The sequence below is a fragment of the Anser anser genome, assembly GCF_964211835.1.
Source record: "Anser anser genome assembly, chromosome: 27".
Taxonomy (NCBI): Eukaryota; Metazoa; Chordata; class Aves; order Anseriformes; family Anatidae; genus Anser; species Anser anser.
The window spans coordinates 3,451,509-3,469,226 of record NC_139748.1 but is presented as its reverse complement, the minus strand read 5'-3'; the positions used below and the strand labels follow the sequence as shown (position 1 = coordinate 3,469,226).

General features: G+C 57.4%; 2 protein-coding genes across 2 annotated transcripts in view; both read right to left on the bottom strand.

Moving 5' to 3' along the window:
* Nucleotides 1-2,658, bottom strand: part of ELK4 (ETS transcription factor ELK4) — a 21,903-nt gene extending 19,245 nt beyond the window's left edge. Inside the window, exon 1 of the mRNA XM_083812517.1 lies at nt 2,416-2,658. The gene's annotated coding sequence lies outside the window, so the exon portion shown is untranslated. The remainder of the gene's footprint in view (nt 1-2,415) is intronic.
* LOC310887071 (uncharacterized protein) lies at nt 2,591-17,718 on the bottom strand. The gene is made up of 4 exons (XM_083812527.1): nt 17,300-17,718; nt 16,431-16,836; nt 14,156-14,362; nt 2,591-11,587 (listed from the first exon to the last, which is right to left on the bottom strand). The coding sequence occupies exons 2-4, from the start codon at nt 16,463-16,465 to the stop codon at nt 11,410-11,412; spliced, it is 420 nt and encodes a 139-aa protein (XP_083668653.1). The 5' UTR covers nt 16,466-16,836; nt 17,300-17,718; the 3' UTR covers nt 2,591-11,409.

Sequence of the window (17,718 nt, the reverse complement as noted above, 5' to 3'; positions counted from 1 at the left end):
AGCACTGCACTCCAAACACCCCTGTACCAACACACCTCTCGTAAAACATTCTCAAGCCCCCGGGAAGGTGAATCACCTGAATTACTCCTTGCAGTGTTTTACCAATTTTGACTCCTTTTAGGAGCCTGCTGCCCAACACGTGTGAAACCTAGCGGCCAAAAATCTGCCTCAGCAGGGTGCTAGGAGCGGGACGCAGCCCGCTTCTGGGACACACCGAGCACTGTAAGGACACCTGAACTCCTGCTGCCATCGCTGCTTGCTTTCTTAGCTTACTTCCCGAAGACAGGTGAATTACCTGTTAGAAGACTGCTGTACATGTAAAACCAAGTTACCATTTGCAAGGAATTAAATTAGAGACACACATTTTCCCATCTGCAACATCAGCATTAAGGTTTCCAAACCCCGGTAGCTTTCCAAGAAGCACTCAAACTGCACCTTCCCTAACAAATAGCAAAATCGGGTAAAAATAAGCAAAAAAAAAATCCCAGATCCCAGTAAATTCTAGTCTTCCCCTTGGCCCTGGTATTCACGGCGCTGTTGTTTCCCAGGCGGTCAGGAAAATCAGCTCGTTCTGAACGAGAAGCCGTGGTTATCGAGGCAGGAAGCTCCTTGGAAGGAAACGCTGGAGGATGTCCTCATGATAAGAGCTGCTCCACAGCTTTCATTGCCTAATCCCTCTCCAAGTCTGACAGTCATATTTACTTAAAACAAACGCTGCAATAAATTCTCTGTTCTTGGCTCGAAAAATCAAGCTGCAAGTTTATATGAAATTAAGGTATTAGCAAATATTTTGGGTTTTTGGAGCAGTTTGTTTCATCTTTTTAACTCCTGCCTGAGAAATAAGTACTTCTTGTCCCGAATTTGCATTTTCTAGCCTTCCCCACCTTTCGGTAGCAGGGGAACAGCCAGGAAAAAACAGAAAGAATGGCAAACTTCAAAGACACTCCATTTTTTATCTGGCACTTGGTTTGTTTCTAACGCTGATGTGACCGCCTCTAATAAGCCATGAAGATATGTAATTGTATGAGAGCTCCTCTTTCAGTGGATTACACTTTGCTTCCTCCTCCTCTGCCACGGCAGCGGCCGCGGGGAGCATTTACCAGCAGCAGATGGATCTGGCTGCGGCGGGCACGGCACGGCACGGCTGCTGAATGTAAAAGCATCCGCGGCGAGGAGCAAGAGGCCGGGTCCCCGCACCGTGCCGCGCAGCAAGCCCCGAGCAACAGGCTCGACGTTTCCCATCGATCCTAACCTTGTTACGAAGAGGAAGCCTCGTTTGAGCTGGAAAAGGTTTCCTTTAATAATGTTTATGATACATGCAGCCCGGTTGCCATGACGATGGAACAACTCCTCTCCGCAAACAGGCGCTAAGCCCCTAAAAATAAACAAGGCCGGGCGAAATCACGGAGGCCGCAGCTCCGTCGGGAAGGCTGCGCCTGGTGCAGGGAGCGCGCTCGCCCTGCGTACGAGGAGGAGAAGAGGAAGAGAGAGCACCGCTAACGACTAAACCCGGCACCCACCGCGCGCGGCTCGCCTGCAAGGCGCCCGGAGCCGCTGCTCAAAAATAAAAACAGCAGGGCCACAGCAACGCCGGGTTCCCCCCTCTGTGCGAGGCAGCAGGGGGATTGCTGGCAGCGGGCCTGGCGCTCAGGTGAGGTTGTGTAACAGGCAGGTGCGCGCCGAGCTGAGCTGAGCCGATCCGAGCCGCCTGCGTGCGTGCACCGGCGGCGCAGCAGCGCCCATTTGCATACTTTCTCCACGGATTCCCCTATTGATGTGGGGAGGCATCCACCCATCCCGCAAAGAACACACAAGCGCTCCAAAAAATAAATAAATAAATAAATAAAATTACAGAAGGCAGGGAGAAAAAAAAACAAAACAAAAAAAAACCCGACCACCCGACTGAGCGTGCGATTCCTGCCTCCCGCTCACCTCGGGGGGGGGGGGGGGGGGGGGGGGCAAAGAAACGGGGCCGGGGGGAAAAGAGGGGGCCGGGGGGACCTGGGGGAACCTGGGGGACCCCCCCCCCGTGCCCCACGGAGCCGGCCGGGGCCTTTTCTCCGTTCCCCGGTTAACGGAGGCTGGAGGGGGCCGGGACAGCCCCCACGGCCTCTTCCGCTCCCCAAGGCCAAGCCCCCACGCGTGGGTGCCTCCCCCACCCCCCGACCCCCCAGCCCCTCCCACATCCCCTCAGAGACGCCCGACGCGGCCCCCCCGGTGCTGACCGAGCCCCCCCGGCCCCTCAGCAGCCCCCGGTGCCCGCAGCGAGCCCCGAGCCGGGCCCCCCCCCCGGTACCCCCAACCCCCCCGACACCCCTCAGGCCCCCCAGGGCCATCACCGGCCCCTCTCGGCCCCCCCCAGCCCGTTCCCCTCAGCCCCCCCCCCCAGCCCGTTCGCTCCCGGTCCCCGCTCACCGAGGAGGAGCCCCGCCGGTCCCCGGGCGTCGCGGTCCCCTGGCGGCGGGCAGGAGGTGGGAGCGGGCCCCCCCGCCGCCCTTCATGGCCGGGCCGGGCGCCGGGCCCCCATGGCGGGCGGCAGGAGGCGGCAGGAGGCGGCCGGGCGGCGCAGGGCAGCTGCGCGGAGGCGGCGGCGGCGGGGAGCGCCGGGCGCGTTACATGGCGGCACCGAGCCTCCGCGGCCGCCGTACGCCACGCTTCCGCCCACGGCCCCCTAGGGACGCGGGGGGCGGCCAATCCGCGAGCAGAGAGAGGGAGCCGTTAGCCAATGGGACGGCGGTACCCGCCCGCCTGCCCGCAAAGGCTTCTGGGGGGTGTAGTCCGCGGGGCGCGGAGCCCGCCCAGGCCGCTCGCAGCCATGTGCCCGCGGCCCGGCCTGGCCCGGCCCCGCCGCCGGTTCTGCGGGACGCGGGGTGGGGACACGGGGGGAGCCGGGCGGGAGGGGGGGAGAACGTGCTGGGGGCGAGGATCCTAACGGGAAAAGCCAGGAGGGAAAGGGAAAGCGGAGTGAGAAGTGAAAGCAAAGCGAAACAAGAAGGGAAAATGAAGAGAAGTGAAGCGGAGTAAGGAGGGAAAGTGAAGCGGAGCGAGGAGGGAAAGCGCAGCAGGAACCCAGGAGCAGCAGTTCACAGGATTTAGGCTGCACGTTTCCGAGCTGGTAGCCGCAGCCAGAGCAGCAGGGCTGGGGGAGCCCGGCCGCCCCTCGCCCTCAGCACCACGCCGGGTTTTTGGGATTGGGACGGAGGAGTCGGTGGTTGTGTCACGGCGTGAAGGAGCAGCGCCCGCAGTCATGGAACACCAGCAAAGATGGCTTAAAATTTAAAAGACCCCAGAATGAAGACGGTAGAGAGGGGAAAAATAAATAAATACTTTCCAAGGGATAACACAGAACAGCATTCAGCTCGACAAAAGGCGTCCAGGTGTCACTCGAGCAGGGGACGACCCAACGTTTGTACTCTGCAGACGCCAGTGCGGACGTCCCTCCGTCCATCTCTGTGCAGAGAGCTCCCTGCTTCTGCCTATGCTTGTGGAGAAACCCGCACCAAGATGGTTCTTCCTGGGGGAAAGGCACAACCCCATGTTGGTGCAGGGGAGCGGGGTGGCACCAGGCCATGTTCAGGAAGCCCACCTGGACACATTCCTCGCAGAAGGCTCCCGGCTTGGGCCAGGGCTTCTCTATTCCTGCATCTTTTCCATGTCCCACTTGATCCTAACGCTCTGGTAGCAAAGACATAATCCCTGGGCACTCCCGAGGCTGAGCAGAAGCGAGAGGTGATCCCAGGCTTGCAGATAGGAGACCGCACACGCAGCAGGAGCCTTAATCACACTGAAGCTCGTTAAAGCAGCCCAGGCACGCACTTGAGTCCTCAAGAAACTGCTCTCCTATGGTCAGCTACTGTGTTTGTTGCTAAGGGGCACTGCCTTGGCCTGCAGCAGCACACAGATGGGCGGTTTCTGTCCTGAGATACGTACTAAAACCAGGGTCCACACCAGTTTGAGAGCAGTTATTTTCCCATCGGATCAGGCGTCAGGAGCAGCAGGTGAAGGGTCAAGCAGGCAGCATGCTCCCCACTTCCCTCTGGTGCACAAACACCCGTCTTTGCCTCGCCGTAAGATTCCCACCCATTGGCAGGGAAAAAAACAAAGAATTAAGCAGCACTCCACTGTCAAACACCACACATGCCAAAACATGCAGCCTTCAGTTTTCTAGACACATGCCGGTAAGAGGTTAGATGTGTTAGCACAAAGTCTTCTGTGCACGTTTCACCTACTTGCCTTCCTACAAACTTGACTCCTGCTCAAGACGTAGGTACAGGCCAAAGCACCGCTCAGCCAGCTACGTTTTTGTTTGGGAAGTACCAGCATCCACAAGCACACAAGAAGGTGTAGCTGAGATCACGGTTAAGCCCGAGCAGCTCCAGCTACAATTAATGCTGATTCTATGAAGGCAAATTGTGTATTTTTACCAGCTCATCCCCTTCGGCTGGACCCATTTCATGTAGTCAAATGACTACCACAAAGTGAAAGGAGATTTATACTCAGGAGCAAGATGGGAAACACAAACACAACCTTTCAAGTCATAATCCCTTAAAAAAATACCCTTTCTCAGCATTTACTGCACAAGTTACAAGAGATGGGAAGGGAGACAAAAGCATGGAAAGTAAGGAAGTTAAGGGAATCCTGGCACAACAGAACGTGAGAAGATGCCATTCAAGATGCCATTTGACTACAGCGAAAGGGAGGAAGCACAGGGCTCCTCTACAAAATGTGCTTTCACTAAAGGGAGAGGGGAAGTTTTTAAGCCAAGCTGACCATTATTTATTTATTTATGGAAGTTAGCTATTACGTCTAAAAAATAGCATGAGAGAGAGTGGACAGGGAGGGGAAGAAAAGAAAAAGGTAAGGAAAAGGGACAAGCAAGTAACTCCACAAGAGTCTAGAGTCAACAATGAGTTTCTCAGCTTTCAAAATAATTAAAGCCCCTCTGAGATGTAGGCATGTGTCACTTTCCTTTTCTTTTTCCCCGTGGAAAGCATTGGTCATTATTTCAACAGAGCCCTTCATGCTGTCCGTAGTGACCCAAGCCAGGAATCGCTGACCCAGGGAACAAAGGTCTGGAGCTCAGGAGGCATCGAGCAGCAGCCTCCTCACCTCCACCTGATCTGCGCTACAGGTGACTCAAACACGACGAACGCCCCGCAGGTGCTTTGCTAACAGATGTCACCAACCTCTGGTCAAGCGGTTCCCTGTGCCCCTCAGTCTTATCCTCCTCTGCTGTGCTCCAGGCTAAGCTCTTGCTCTCTTCAGAGCTTGGACTCCTTCTCCCACAATGAATCAAGAAAACAAAGAAGAAAATAAAGAAAATTCCTGCGCTCTATCAGACTCTTCCTGTAGAGTCACACATGGGAGGTTTGCCAACGTCTGCTTGTGTGCACCTCAAACAGAGCTAAGTCAGTTTGTTTGGGAAAGGAGGAGCACCTGGGTTTACACATCTCAGGGAGCTCTCCTGAAACCGTCGGGTTTCTCCAAGAGCTCCTGCTGCTGTGCTGAACAAGGGACCGGCACACGCCGTGCCCTTCCTTTGAGTGCACGTTCTCATCTGGCACCAGGCACCACTTGCTGGCAAAGGGGGAGAACGAAACATCTCCGAAAAGGAACATCTCACAGGACGTGTGATCACACACCCAGCATTTCAGCCCATGTGCCAGTCTCAAGCGGGGTCCTCGCACGTTTTGCAAGGCCAACAACCGGACCGCATCTCCGAGCACGCCACCGCGGCTCCAAGTTCTGCCCCTGCTTCGACTCACCATCGGCACAATCGCCCAGGACACCCAAAACTTTGTATTCCCTCCATGTGCCAGTGTGGAACAACATGTGAATAGCACCCAAAACTCCACTCTGCCCTGCCACCTAAGTGACCCAAAGGGCTCCAGCTCCAGCCCTGCAACTGCACTGAGAAACAGCCGAAGAAGGGGCTTTCCTGGAGGGATAATAAACCTGCTGCTTTGTGCAGCTCTCATTTTGTTCTGCCTCCCCTGCCGTGGGTTTGCAATCTGACGTGGGTTTGTTCCCATCTGAGACAACATCACAAGAGGGAAAAAATATATAGGACAAAAGGAAGGAATAAAATAAGGCAGGCAACAAGGCAGGCTTTAGGAAAAGCTCATACGTAAAGATGCTTTAAAAAGAAGCTCTCAAGCAAAGGCATTTTAAAGGGAAAGAGCACAGAAAAAAGAAGCTGGAGGGTTACGCTGCTCTTGGGATTGCTGGTGAAGGTTAATCAGGCCGGGGCACCTAGAAATAGATTTTGTCCAGATTGTTGCAAGTTCCAAGCCAAGGACAGGGTTGTAAAGTGATAAGGAGCCGCCGATTCGAGGAAAACACTGGACAACCCAGGAAAAGAAGTGCGGAGATTTCTAAATCACCAACTTATCAGAAAAAGCGAAATCTCCCTGCGTGGCTCTGACTCTGCAATCACATGGTGGTTGGCCCGAGATTGTGCTGGGAGGGAGCGGGGAAGCACAGGCACCAGGAAAGCCAGAAAATTATGCAACACCTAATCAGACAGTAACAAGGCCTTACTCCAGAATCTGGAGGTGCTGTTTCAACGAGCTTTCCAACTCGGAGACCGAGCTTTCAAGAGTACTGGAAATGTCCAAGTCCTGAAATAAGCAGAATAATTATGAGAGGCTTCGTGCCCCATTAGCAAGAAGATGTGTTCACAAGGGAAAAGCCCATAGATGAAGGAAGGGCTGCTGGTGCCTTTTCACAGTTTCACAACAAAAATCCACTCCTTGCTCACCCAGGAGAGATGCTCTCAGGATGTTTAATGCCCTCACGGATCACTCAGGCTTCAGTTGCCAACACTAATGCTTCATAACACAGCTTTTAGGGTATCTTTGGAGGTGAAGAGGGGAGACGAGCCCCCTGCTTGCCTTTAGAGGTGCAAAAGGTGAGGCCACGGGGCTGCTGGACACGGGTGACACCTCGTCCTGCAGCAGCGGGCAGGTCCAGCAGCGGGCTGCCCACCTCCCCGAGAAGTGGGCCGAGTGCTAGTTTGCCGACGAGGCCTAGATGGTGCTAGTCATCAACCTGACAAGTTTACAGTGGGAAACCTGCTGTCACCGGCACCCGACACACAGCAGAACCCCAGCCTCCGGCCCCACGCCCCGGGACGTGGTGGCACCCGGCCAGGCGGAGAGCATCGCGGGGCTCCCGGGATGCTGCGGGGTGCCCATGGCAGGGCACAGAGAGACCACGAGTAACAGCTGGAGGGGCCGAGGCCAAAAGCAGCACCTTGGAGGGATGGAGAAGTAAATCAGTTCCCCTCTTCGTGTTCCCTTCCATGCCCAAACTGCCAATAACCTCATTGCTCAGGCACAATAGAGCCGTTTCGCGCTCCAGCTTTCCAGTTCTCTGGGTTTTCTTTGCAGAGGTCTGCCCTGCCTCTGCTTCGCTGCTTGTGGCTGCTCTCAGGAAGCTGCAGGGCTGCGCTGGTTCCAGCCCTGTGGAATGCCACAGATCCCTGCCCCAGCACCGGGCAGTCCGCACGCTCAGGGCAGAGGCAGAGCGGAGGCTCGGAGGCTGGCGGTAGAGGCAGTTTGGGGAACCCAGGCCTCGAGCCTCCAGCCCTCAGGAGACGTGGGGCCAGGGCATGTGCGGCACCCATCAGCACACAGCGCGGGGTCACCGCTCCGGTGACTGCCCAGGAGCTAAGTTCTTTGCTAATCAAGTCGTGCAAAGTCCAGGCCGTACAACAGCTGTTAATGTTCGATGTTGCACTCACAACCAAACCACGCGAGCGGCTCCTGTCCCGTTTGCTTCCAGCTTCAGGCCCCAGAAGTGCTGCTGAGCCCCTTAGGGTGAAATCCTCCTGCCCCACCTGATTTACACTGCCAGGTCTGACCTCCTGTTGCTCCCAGCCTCCAGAGGAAGGCTCTGGCCCAGCTGGTGGCTAGCTGGGGAAGGCTCAACTGACCCCCTTTGCACATGCTTGCCTGAAAAAGCTCAAGATGCCAGCATGGTCTCTGCAATAAGCCAGCTTCTGCTGCTTAACCACCACGAGAAACAGAAGCTACACCAAGGACTGCATTTTCCCCAAGTAAGATGGACTCTGGCCCAAATAACTATTAATAAAAACACAACTCTGATTGTGCTGGGACAAAACCAGAAAATCCCAGTGCTGTGCTCTGCCTTAGAGATACATTCTCAAGTGGGCCTTAAACCCAACTGGGGGCCGTGCAAACCCCCCCCCGTGCAGAAGGGACAGGCAGCCAGCCCCAGGCAGTGCGCTCGCGTGGGCTGCAGCGTGGGGCCGGCGCTGCACGCCGCTCACGGAGGGCTCTGCGCGGCGTGCTGCTGCAGCCCGAGCCACGGCAGCAAATTTAGAAACGCTGCCTGAATTTCCCTTTGTGCTCTCCCACGTCCTGCCCTGCTACAACTCCTGTCTGCTTGCGTTTAACTTCTTCAAAAGCAGCGCTTAGCAACCCGGCAGCCTTTTTCACTCGGAGCACGAGGCAGCCAGTTCCTCCCGTTCCCATTCCGCCACCGGGGAGAGCACGGCAGGCACGCGGCCCGGGTCGCTGGACACAGGGCCAGGGTTTTAACCCGGCAGCCCCGGTGACACAGATACTGGGTGCACCTCTCGGCAGCTCTGGCGTGTTTTTGTCCGTGGGGGTCTCCTCTCTTCCACAGCGAGCGCTCCTGCTGCAGAGATATCCCCACTGGAGCAAAGGACGGGTAATTACAGAGCCCTCGGTAAACCTTCTGAGCCATTCATCCAAAGTCCCCAGAGGGAAGCAGGTGAGACTACAATACGCGTTGCACAAGAGATATGTATCTAGGGTATTTTATTTTACAAAAATCTCTCCCCTCCCTTTGCGGTCTGTTTAAAAGGAATGGCAAAACAAAGCAGGTAAGCAGCAAGCCGCCAGCGCTCCCAGCCCCGTCCTCGACGGGGGATCCACCCCAGCAGCGGCGCGGGCTCTGCCGGAGCTGCTCAGCAAACAACTGCTGGAGAAGGGAGAAGGGCCTGGGAAGAGGCACGGCAGCTCTCCTCGCTCCGGTTTGGAAACATGCAACCTCCCCAGTCGCCTTCGGCTGGGAGCGGAGGGAGACAGGACGGGGCAGGTCCGGAGAGAACAGGGAGTGTGCTGTGAAAGAGTCTGGAGCGAGGGAGAGGAGCAAAGGGGGACAGATGAAAGCATGAGACGGGCGTGAGTCATGCTGGCGTGCGGCCTCCGAAGAGAGCCCTCGAGGGAAGAGGGCATGAAGTAAATTCCTGGTCAGGCAAAAATCCACTAACACAAAAGGCAACCAAAAATAGGCTCTGGCATACCTGTCTCCTCTCGCTCGTCATTAAAGGCTCGGCATTGCGTGAGCTCAGGCTGCGTTTCTTGCTGGCACCTGGTCACACCTGGCCAGGGCAGAGGGGGGAGCTCTGGCCGAAGAGCCAGCACGAGGGGCGCAGCTCTTACACGCTTCCACGGGAAAGAAACCCCGCTGCAGGCAGCTTCTTCCCGCTCAGTTACCCACACCTACCCGCTCATGAGCTAAGGATGAAGGAGTTTACGCTGGGATCCAGAATCCAGCCCTCCCAGAGCTCTGGGGAAAGCTTGGCGCTGAAGTCGAGCAGCGTGGCTCCAGCTATTCCTGTCGTAAACCCTGCTCTCCCGCCTGGGGACTAGGAAAGCAAGCAACGCAGGTGTTCTCCAAGAAACACGCAACCCGGGCACGCCGGCTCGTTGGAAAGCCAACTGCAGGTCCGCTGGCCATGGCTCGGTGCAGCCTCGCAGCCGGGGGAGGCACGTGTCGGTGCCCCGCGAGGCTGAGGCTGGAGGCTGGCCAGCGAGCCTCCCTTCAGCTGCTGCCGGCTGGATGTTACAGCTGGAACCCAGAACCCAAGCCGGCTTCAGCGATGTTCCTCCTCTGTGGAAACATCTTTTCTGCACGCTGAAGTTTCCATTTTAGAGAAACCTTTGCTGTTTATTGGGGCCAAAGACGTAGGGGAAGCAGACCCCTCCCTGTGGTGCTCGTATCCCCAAATACTCCGGGTGAGGAACCAGCCGAGGACTTCAGGCTCCCTTGCCCCTTCTGTCCCCGAAGTGGCCCTGGGGTGGCTTCCCGACAGAGCTGGCACAGCTCTGGTCACTGCGCCGAGGGGGGAGCAGCCACCAGCACCAAAAATCTCCGGCCATGCGACACCGTCACCAGGAAGGGTTTCAAACTGCTCTGCAGGGTCATGTTCCTCACACAGAAGTTTGGGGTCTCGTTCAGGGATGCTTGTGCCAACCCTTAGAGCAAGACACCACATCCATCCCCACCAGCAAGGTTTGTCCTTCCCCACGGTCATAGCTCAGAAAGAGCTCCAGGGACCAGAGAACGACCCGGTCTGCCGTGCCATCCTGCCCTCCGCAGGCTGGGGGACAGAGCTTAGCCCACCTCCCGTCCCTAATTCTGGGTACACCCCAACTCTCCTCACCAAAGCCAGCCCAAGAGCATCTTGAGACAAGTGCACGAAGTCCTGCCCTGGAAGAGCACCGGGGTAACGGCAGAAGCACACCTGGGTTGAAAAGAGCCTGCGGGCACTAAACATCAGTAGAGACATGCTGGCAGAGCCGCGCAGGAAGGGCGCACTGCCTGGCTCCGCAAAGGGCACGCTGCCCAGCTCAACCTCCTGACGTTTCTTCTCTGTTTGTACAAGCAGCTAATTCCCTCCCAGATGTTTGCAAAAGCTTGGGAAGCTGGCACCGCAGCAAAGAGCTGGCCTTTAATTAACCAGAAGGCAAACACAAAGAGGACGTCAGCACCCTGCAAGCCGCTCCGCTCCCCTCGACCGCTGCGTGCAGCCCTGCTGCGGGGCCACACGCAGCGGCGTCTCTCCGTAGGTATTTCCATGCCAGCAAGTGAAAAAAGGACCTCGCTGGTGCTGCTTACATTTCCCCTGACCCCCCTTCAGCACGCACCACTGTTCACACCGCCGTGGTAACGTCGCGCTCCCCAGGGACCCCAGCGCACCCGGTGCTGGTCAGGTGCAAAACCACCGCCACGGGAGGGCAGGGCTAGAGACAACGCAGCCTCCACCTCGACCACAAAGGAAAAGCTGCCTCCAGCATCTGCCTCTGGTCCCCCCAGCACACAAACAGCCCCGGCCGCCCTCTCTGGGTGCCTCGGCAATGAGTGTGCCCCAGAGCTCCGGGATGCTGGCGTGAGTGGCGGCTGCAGCAGCCCACGGGATGCTCACACCCTGAATTAAGGTAGATTCCATCACAGGGATTTCAAAGAATATTTAAAAGAAACAGGCCCTGAACACAGGCAGAACAGAAGTACACACATCCTTGAAAAGAAGTGTAACACTGGATCTTCCACAGCTTGTTAAAGAAAGTCTTTTCCCCCTCTTCATTGCTGTTTTATGCCTCCTGGGCTCGTCCGTGCAAGGCTCAGCCTCCGGACCTAACTCCTGCTGCATCCCCGCAGCGTCCGCTGGCTGCCCGGCTGGCCCCGGGGGCTCTTCATGTGCTTGGCTAAATGGTCGCTGCGGGCAAACTTCTTCTCGCAGGCGGTACACCGGTACAGCCTGACACCGGAGTGGGAGCGCTTGTGCCGGGAGAGCTCATCTGAGCCGGAGAACCTGCCGGGGAAGGAGGCATGGAGGGCCCGGCCTTCGCTGCGAGGCAGGACGGGGGCACCCCAGGCTCCTGCTGGAGGTGTTGAAAAGAAAAAAACCCTCCAAGGGGTGGTTTAGAGGAAGGCAAGAGGAAAGGAATTCACCCACTGGGATCTTTGTTTCTTGCTACTGATTTTAAAGGACAGCGTCGTCCACCTCCTTCCTTCCTCTGTTTTACCCTCACCAGAAACTTTCCGAGCTGCCAGCCTCAAGGCCAGATGCTGAGCGAATCGCTTTCAGGGGCACCAGCCCAGGCTGGCAGGGACTACAGGACACTGGTCAGAAGCCTGGGTGGAAAGGATTTCCTATCGCTTTGCACATCCAGCAAAAAGGGCATCGCTGTTGAGCGAAGGTTTGTTTTCCCTGAGAGGGCACGGGGTGTCCTTGCAAACTGCGAGCATCCCCTTGCTCCTCAGAACGGCAGCGAGTTTTCAGTGTCAGCCTGGTAGACGGGAAGCTGGAGACAGAGGGGCAGAAGGAAAAGCAAGCGCAGCCAGCCTGCAGCAGAGAAGCAGAGGTTTCCAGGCCGAAGCGAGTTAGCTGCTGTTCTGAGGATGCAGCAGCAAGGACCACACGAACACCCGGTTTTCAGCCTGGCTGTGCAATTCCCACACCTGGAGCAGATCAGCTGAACAGCCTGGAAAGTCCCTATAACCACACGCATGTCCCCACTTAATTCTCCTGAGCCCTTTCTTCCACCTGGCACACACAAACCCAGACCGGGAGCACCTGCAGGGAGCTGAAGCACAGCAGCTCCCAGGGCGCCACCTCGATGCTCCCCACAAGGCCCGGGAGCTGGGGGGACTTCAGCATCCTTTGCATGTCCGAGTGCCAGGAGAGCGCTGGAGAGGAGGACCAGACAGGATTTTCTCCTGCTCTGCCTCTACGGAGGCAGCACAGATGGCAGGAGTATTAGGACAGAAGGGTTTTTCCATCTGGCTGAAACATGCCTACGCAAAGAAGCACAAAGCAAGGAGCTTCAGATGTAACCCCAGACTCCCAGTGATAGGATTTCAAGCTCACACCTGGTGCAGGGAGCACTGCGCCTGCTCACAAGAAGCGCCGTGACAACTAAATGCATCCCAAGGCCGTCCTCAGCTCTTGGGCAAACCGCTGACTTCTCTTCCAGCTTTATGGAGAGAAGCAAGCTCCCCACAGCAAGCAGAGACGGGAGAAATGACACAAACGTACAGTTAGGGACACGTCTAGGGAAGGGAGCCCAGAGAACCCCAGCTGCAGCCGAGCACGCCACGAGGCCGCAGAGCTGCTCCACGGAGGGGCGAGCAGGGCAGCGAGCGAAGCAGAGCGCAGCCGCTCCGTGGTCAGGCTGGGCCTGGCTCACAGGACGCTGTCGTGCAGGCGAGCTCCTTCCTCCCTCCCGGAGGGAAAAGCTGTTCGGCCTCAACACTGAGCTGAGACCAGGCAGAGAAAAAGGCGAGGATGGGCTGCCAGCGAGCGGGTGCAGCAGGGCTGGTGCTCGTGGGGTTGCCGTAACCCCTTTCCTTCGTCCTCGGGCTCTGAGCATCAGGTGCAGGAGGGTTTGTTTGGCAGCACTGGTTGGTACTGGGAAAGGAGCCTACAGACACGTAGCGTGGCATGGGTGAAGCAGGGGGACGGCTGTAATTCAGATCCAGTCTCGCACCTCCCGAAGTTTCACCACCCTGAGCCAGAAGCTGTATGCACCATGCAGGGAAACGCAGCGAGGTGATGCCAACGGATTGCACAAGAAACCAGGGAAGCTCGGTGCTGCCAGCACCAGTCTCCTTTGTGATGTGCTTTGAGATCTGCTGATGGAAAGTGCTACACGAGACCTGAGGACTACTAATCCTCCTTCCCAAAGGCTGTGCTGAGCATCCTGCCCCCCGGGACCAGGAAGAGAACACCACAGCAGAAAGCAATCAGAGATGTGCAGCACAATTAAGAAGCATGGTTAATTTAGGGAACAGAGATGAAAGAAAACGACAACCACTACCAGGCACAGAGCGAACAAAAGTAAATGCATGACAAAGATATGCTGCAGGTGAGGGATACAAGCAGCCGGCGCAGGCAAACAGCAGGATAAAGCAGAGATGCTAAACCGACACAGAACTACCTGCTGGCTCCTGAGGATGCAGTGGGACTCCTATTTTCTGGGAGAAATATTAATTGGAGGAACCCCTTTTGTAGCCCAACTGCAGAAATTATCCTGAAGCAGGCAGAGAAAGCTTGCAAAGTTACAAAATCCCTTGGGAAAGCTGTATTGCCCGAGGGCATTCAGGGATCTGCTCGTCTCTTGAGGGGTTTGGGGTGTCTGGGACAGGGTCAGACTGGCTTCTCCGGTTGGAGCTTTTCAGCACGTGCAGACTGAATGAAAACTACCCAGGGTCACTCAAAACACTTTTCTCCTCCAGGCCTCCTTACAGGTCTCACCCGAAATTCATTTGGGGAAGAAAACCTGTGATTTCACCCTGGCCTTTCACTACCCGTGAGCCCTCCCGCAGCCCGGCAGGCAACGTGTGCCCCCTGGCAGTGCCGCCCGCGGCTTCTACTCACCGCCAGCCGCAGCTGGGCCAAGCACACGGGTAGGGCTTCTCCTCGCTGTGCCGATGGCAGCGGGCCTTGAGGTGGGAGCTCTTGGCGTACATCCTGCCGCAGCCCCACTCACGTCCCCAACCCGCACGAAGCTCTTGGCTGGGCTGGGTCAGAAGGCTCTGTAAAAGCTCAGCTGGGGCTCCCGGGGCTGGGGAAGTCTTCACCCATCTGCAAGGGAACACCACCGAGGTTACTTCCAAATTAAAAACAAACAAGAAATCTGAATAAATTTCTTTGAATAAAATGGACCGTGCATTAGAAAGAAAACATCAAAAGTAGTCAGCGACCACTGTTTGTTTTGAAAGATGCTGCTGCTCAAAAAACACACGCTAACCATCTTCCTACACAGGCTGCAGAGAGCGAGATTCCTCCCAGCAGCAAACTTCTCTGGGGAGTTTATTAAGGTAAAAATACACAATGAAACACTTCATCCCTCTTCCACCTACGCCAGAGGGCAGGAATGTGCTGCTGGATGGCAGAGAGGATGGCTTGTGGCCTACAAACGGGAGGTAAGCGAGACTCAGCGGAGGGCTCTGGCTTATCCCCGCTGCAAGCGTCGGCAGCACCACGACCCAACGCAGACCCATCACGGCGGGACTGCAGCTCTCTGCTTCAGGAACTGACCCCAGGACGGGCAGGGGAGCGCCGGCCACCAGCCTGCCCGGGGCTCGGTGCAGCACCACCGCTGGCAGGCGCTCAGCAGCAGCTGCACTGCTGCGGTTGCAGGGGCTGGGTGCCTGAACGAGCGAGCTTAAAGCCAGCTGAGGCAGGTCACACCTTCAGGGAGCAGCGCCGAGCCTGTCTGGGGTCAGCTCGCAGGGCCCCTGAGGACACACGCACCGCGCTTCAGAACGGATGAGCAAAGTCCTGACTCCTCCAGGTGGGACCGTGCAGTCTCCAGAGGCGAGCGCCCTCCTGGCATTCAGCCTGCAGGGGCTGGGAGAGCAGCTTGCCCGCTGCCTCTGCAACACCTGAGGCACCCGGCGAGGCACGGCCGGTCTGCTCGCTTACCTGGGGCATTTAATGCAGAAAGGGAGTTTTCAGGAGAAAGAAAAGCCGTGCCACGGTCACTTTGCAGAGTCTTCCCCAGAGTAAATGAGCCCATGAGCTCTCTGCAGAGCTGCAACCAGTCCTGCCAGTCCTCGCTATCAGCGCGTCCTCAGGGTCCTGCGAGCTGGGAAAGCGAATTGCTGAGATGCAGTCTGGATGTAATATAAAGGCTCCTGTCTTTACAGTCAGAAATCACCCCCACATGGTGCAAATAGATCCTGGGGTAGCTCCTGGAGCGCTCTGGTCCCACCTAAGCAGAGCACTGGGAACGTCCTGCCCTGCAGAGCGCTGCTAAGGGGAGACGTGTAACTGGTGGAGCGCTGCGTTACATCTGGGGATGCCTGTGACAGATGTCAGCGCCTTGCCAATCCAAGGCATTTTGCAAAATGCCCATCAAAAATGCTGTCAGATAAACTGCAGCAAGGCGGAGGCCAGACCTCAGCCTCCAGTGAACATACTGCACAACAAGGTCAGTGCTGCTTTCAAGCTTCGCTTTGCATTTCCATCCTCGTAGCTCTTGGGATCCCTCACAGCACGCAATGGCTCTATGAAATCAGCAGATGTGCAGCTCGAGCACACGGGTATGAAGCACTTTGCCCCAGGTCAGCCAGTGAGCAGAAGCTGGGACTTCGTTGAGGGTCACGACTCTCCTCCTGTGCTCAACAGCACGGACAAACACCTGTAACCTCTTCGAGCCCAGAGGTAGGCTCAGGCCGTCCGAGCAAAGCCTGCGCTCACAAAGCCTTCCGGGACAAAACGTGCTAAAGAAGCAAAGCCGCTTAGCGGCAGCGCTACGTGGCGCAGACCCCTTGGAGATAACGGGGTGCCCCGACCCAGCCAAGGACAAGCAAATGTCAGCACAGCCCAGTGGGGCTGCAGCCCCCGGGCCCCTGGCAGGGCACAGAGCTGGGTGCCAGCTGGAAGCCCCCCGTGGCCCGAGGAGCCCTTGGTGAAGTGGATGTGGTTGTGAACCCCTCGCACCCTGCAGAGCTGGTGCCCACCCGCAGCCCCGTGCCCCCTTACCTGGCTTGGCTCCTCGCTGGCCCCGCAGCTTGGGGGTGGCTCCACACCTGCCCCCACCCCACCCAGCCCCACCAAGGGCTCAGCTCCAGGACACCCAGAGCCCGGCCTGGGACCCCCACGGAGCCACAGGTAGGGGGATGTAGGGTGCCGTCGGGGGCCGTACCTGTGCTGTGCTCGGGCTGTGCCGCACTGGGCCATCCTTTCCTCTCCCTGCTTGTTTACACTGGAGAAAGTCCAGCTTCCCCCAACATTTCAGGGGAAAAAAAAAAAAAAATACGAGTCATGTCCAAGCAGGTAGCTGCGGCCATGGCTGCTGCTGGCACATGTCTGGAAGCAGGCAGGGCTCCAGCGTGCGGCTGCTGCTGGGCAGGAGGTGCAGGAGGTGCAGGAGGGGCAGGAGGTGCGGGGCTCCGGCCGCACAGCGGGTCTGCGGCTTGTGGCCTCCCAAGGGACTCCGCGAGGCTGAGCGTGGGGCTGCCTCCGGCAGGTAGCAGGCAGAGATGGCTTTCCAGGCTCATGGGGTCATTCTAAACTGTCTGGTGGTCATTGCAGTGCAGGAGCCACGTGCCCTGCGATAAAAAAAAAAAAAAAAAAAAAGCACGAGAGTCAGAAACACGGGAGCGTGCTGTCTCGTGCACGGCACGGGGAATCGGGTCTGCCTCCGCTCTCTCAAAGCACACACAGCGTTTGGTGGTGACGGTGCTCTGGGGTTAAGTATTTGCAAGCAGAACATTTCTGAGGCAGACAGTGCCCCTTATAGGAAAAGGGAGTTTCTCGTTGCAGCCTGCTCAGAAGCGACCGGAGGACACTCACCGGCCGCAGCAAGCACCGGACAGCCACAGAAACGAACGCAAAATTTCTCTGCTTTGTTAGAAGCACGGGGATTGGAGCCTGAATCAAAACTCTCCCTCACCAGAGTAAGATTTCACACTTGGAAAACAAAAAAAAAGACACAACCCAAAACCCCAAAGCAAACAATAAAGGTGCGTGGTCACCTGGAAGGGGCAGCCCATTGCCTCTGGTGTCACTTACCCGTGTCCCAGCTTCACCTTCAAAATAAGTCCCGGTGTTACTCCGGTTCCTTTGGGGCCGGTGTTACTCCGGTTCCTTTGGGGCCGGGGAAAGCCTCAGCTCTTCGCAATCCTCAGGTGCTACCTGCTGCGACGCTGCCGGCTTCAGGCCCCCAGGGCTGGCTTCCACCACCTCGCACTGCTGCCGGGGCCAGCGGGGAGCGATCCCTGTGTGCCCGCCCAGCACCCAGCGGGGCGAGCAGGACGGGGTGTGCGCGCCCCAGACCCACCGGGAACGCCTGGCAGCGAGTCACGGGGAACGGCACCCAGCTCAGCACCCCGCTGCGCACATTCGGCGGATGAGGAGGTGCGGAGGTGCTCCGAGAGCCGTGCTCAGCCCCAGCCCCGGACCCAGCCCCAGTCCCGGACCCAGCCCCAGCC

What these genes read in the sequence shown, in the direction of transcription:
- LOC310887071 (XM_083812527.1), bottom strand. Translation starts at nt 16,465, where the DNA reads ATGGCCCAGTGCGGCACAGCCCGAGCACAGCACAG. An exon ending in ACAGCCCGAGCACAGCACAG is followed by an intron (nt 14,363 to 16,430) that starts GTACGGCCCCCG and finishes GTTCCCTTGCAG; the next exon opens with ATGGGTGAAGACTTCCCCAG. An exon ending in TGGCCCAGCTGCGGCTGGCG is followed by an intron (nt 11,588 to 14,155) that starts GTGAGTAGAAGC and finishes CTTCCCCGGCAG; the next exon opens with GTTCTCCGGCTCAGATGAGC.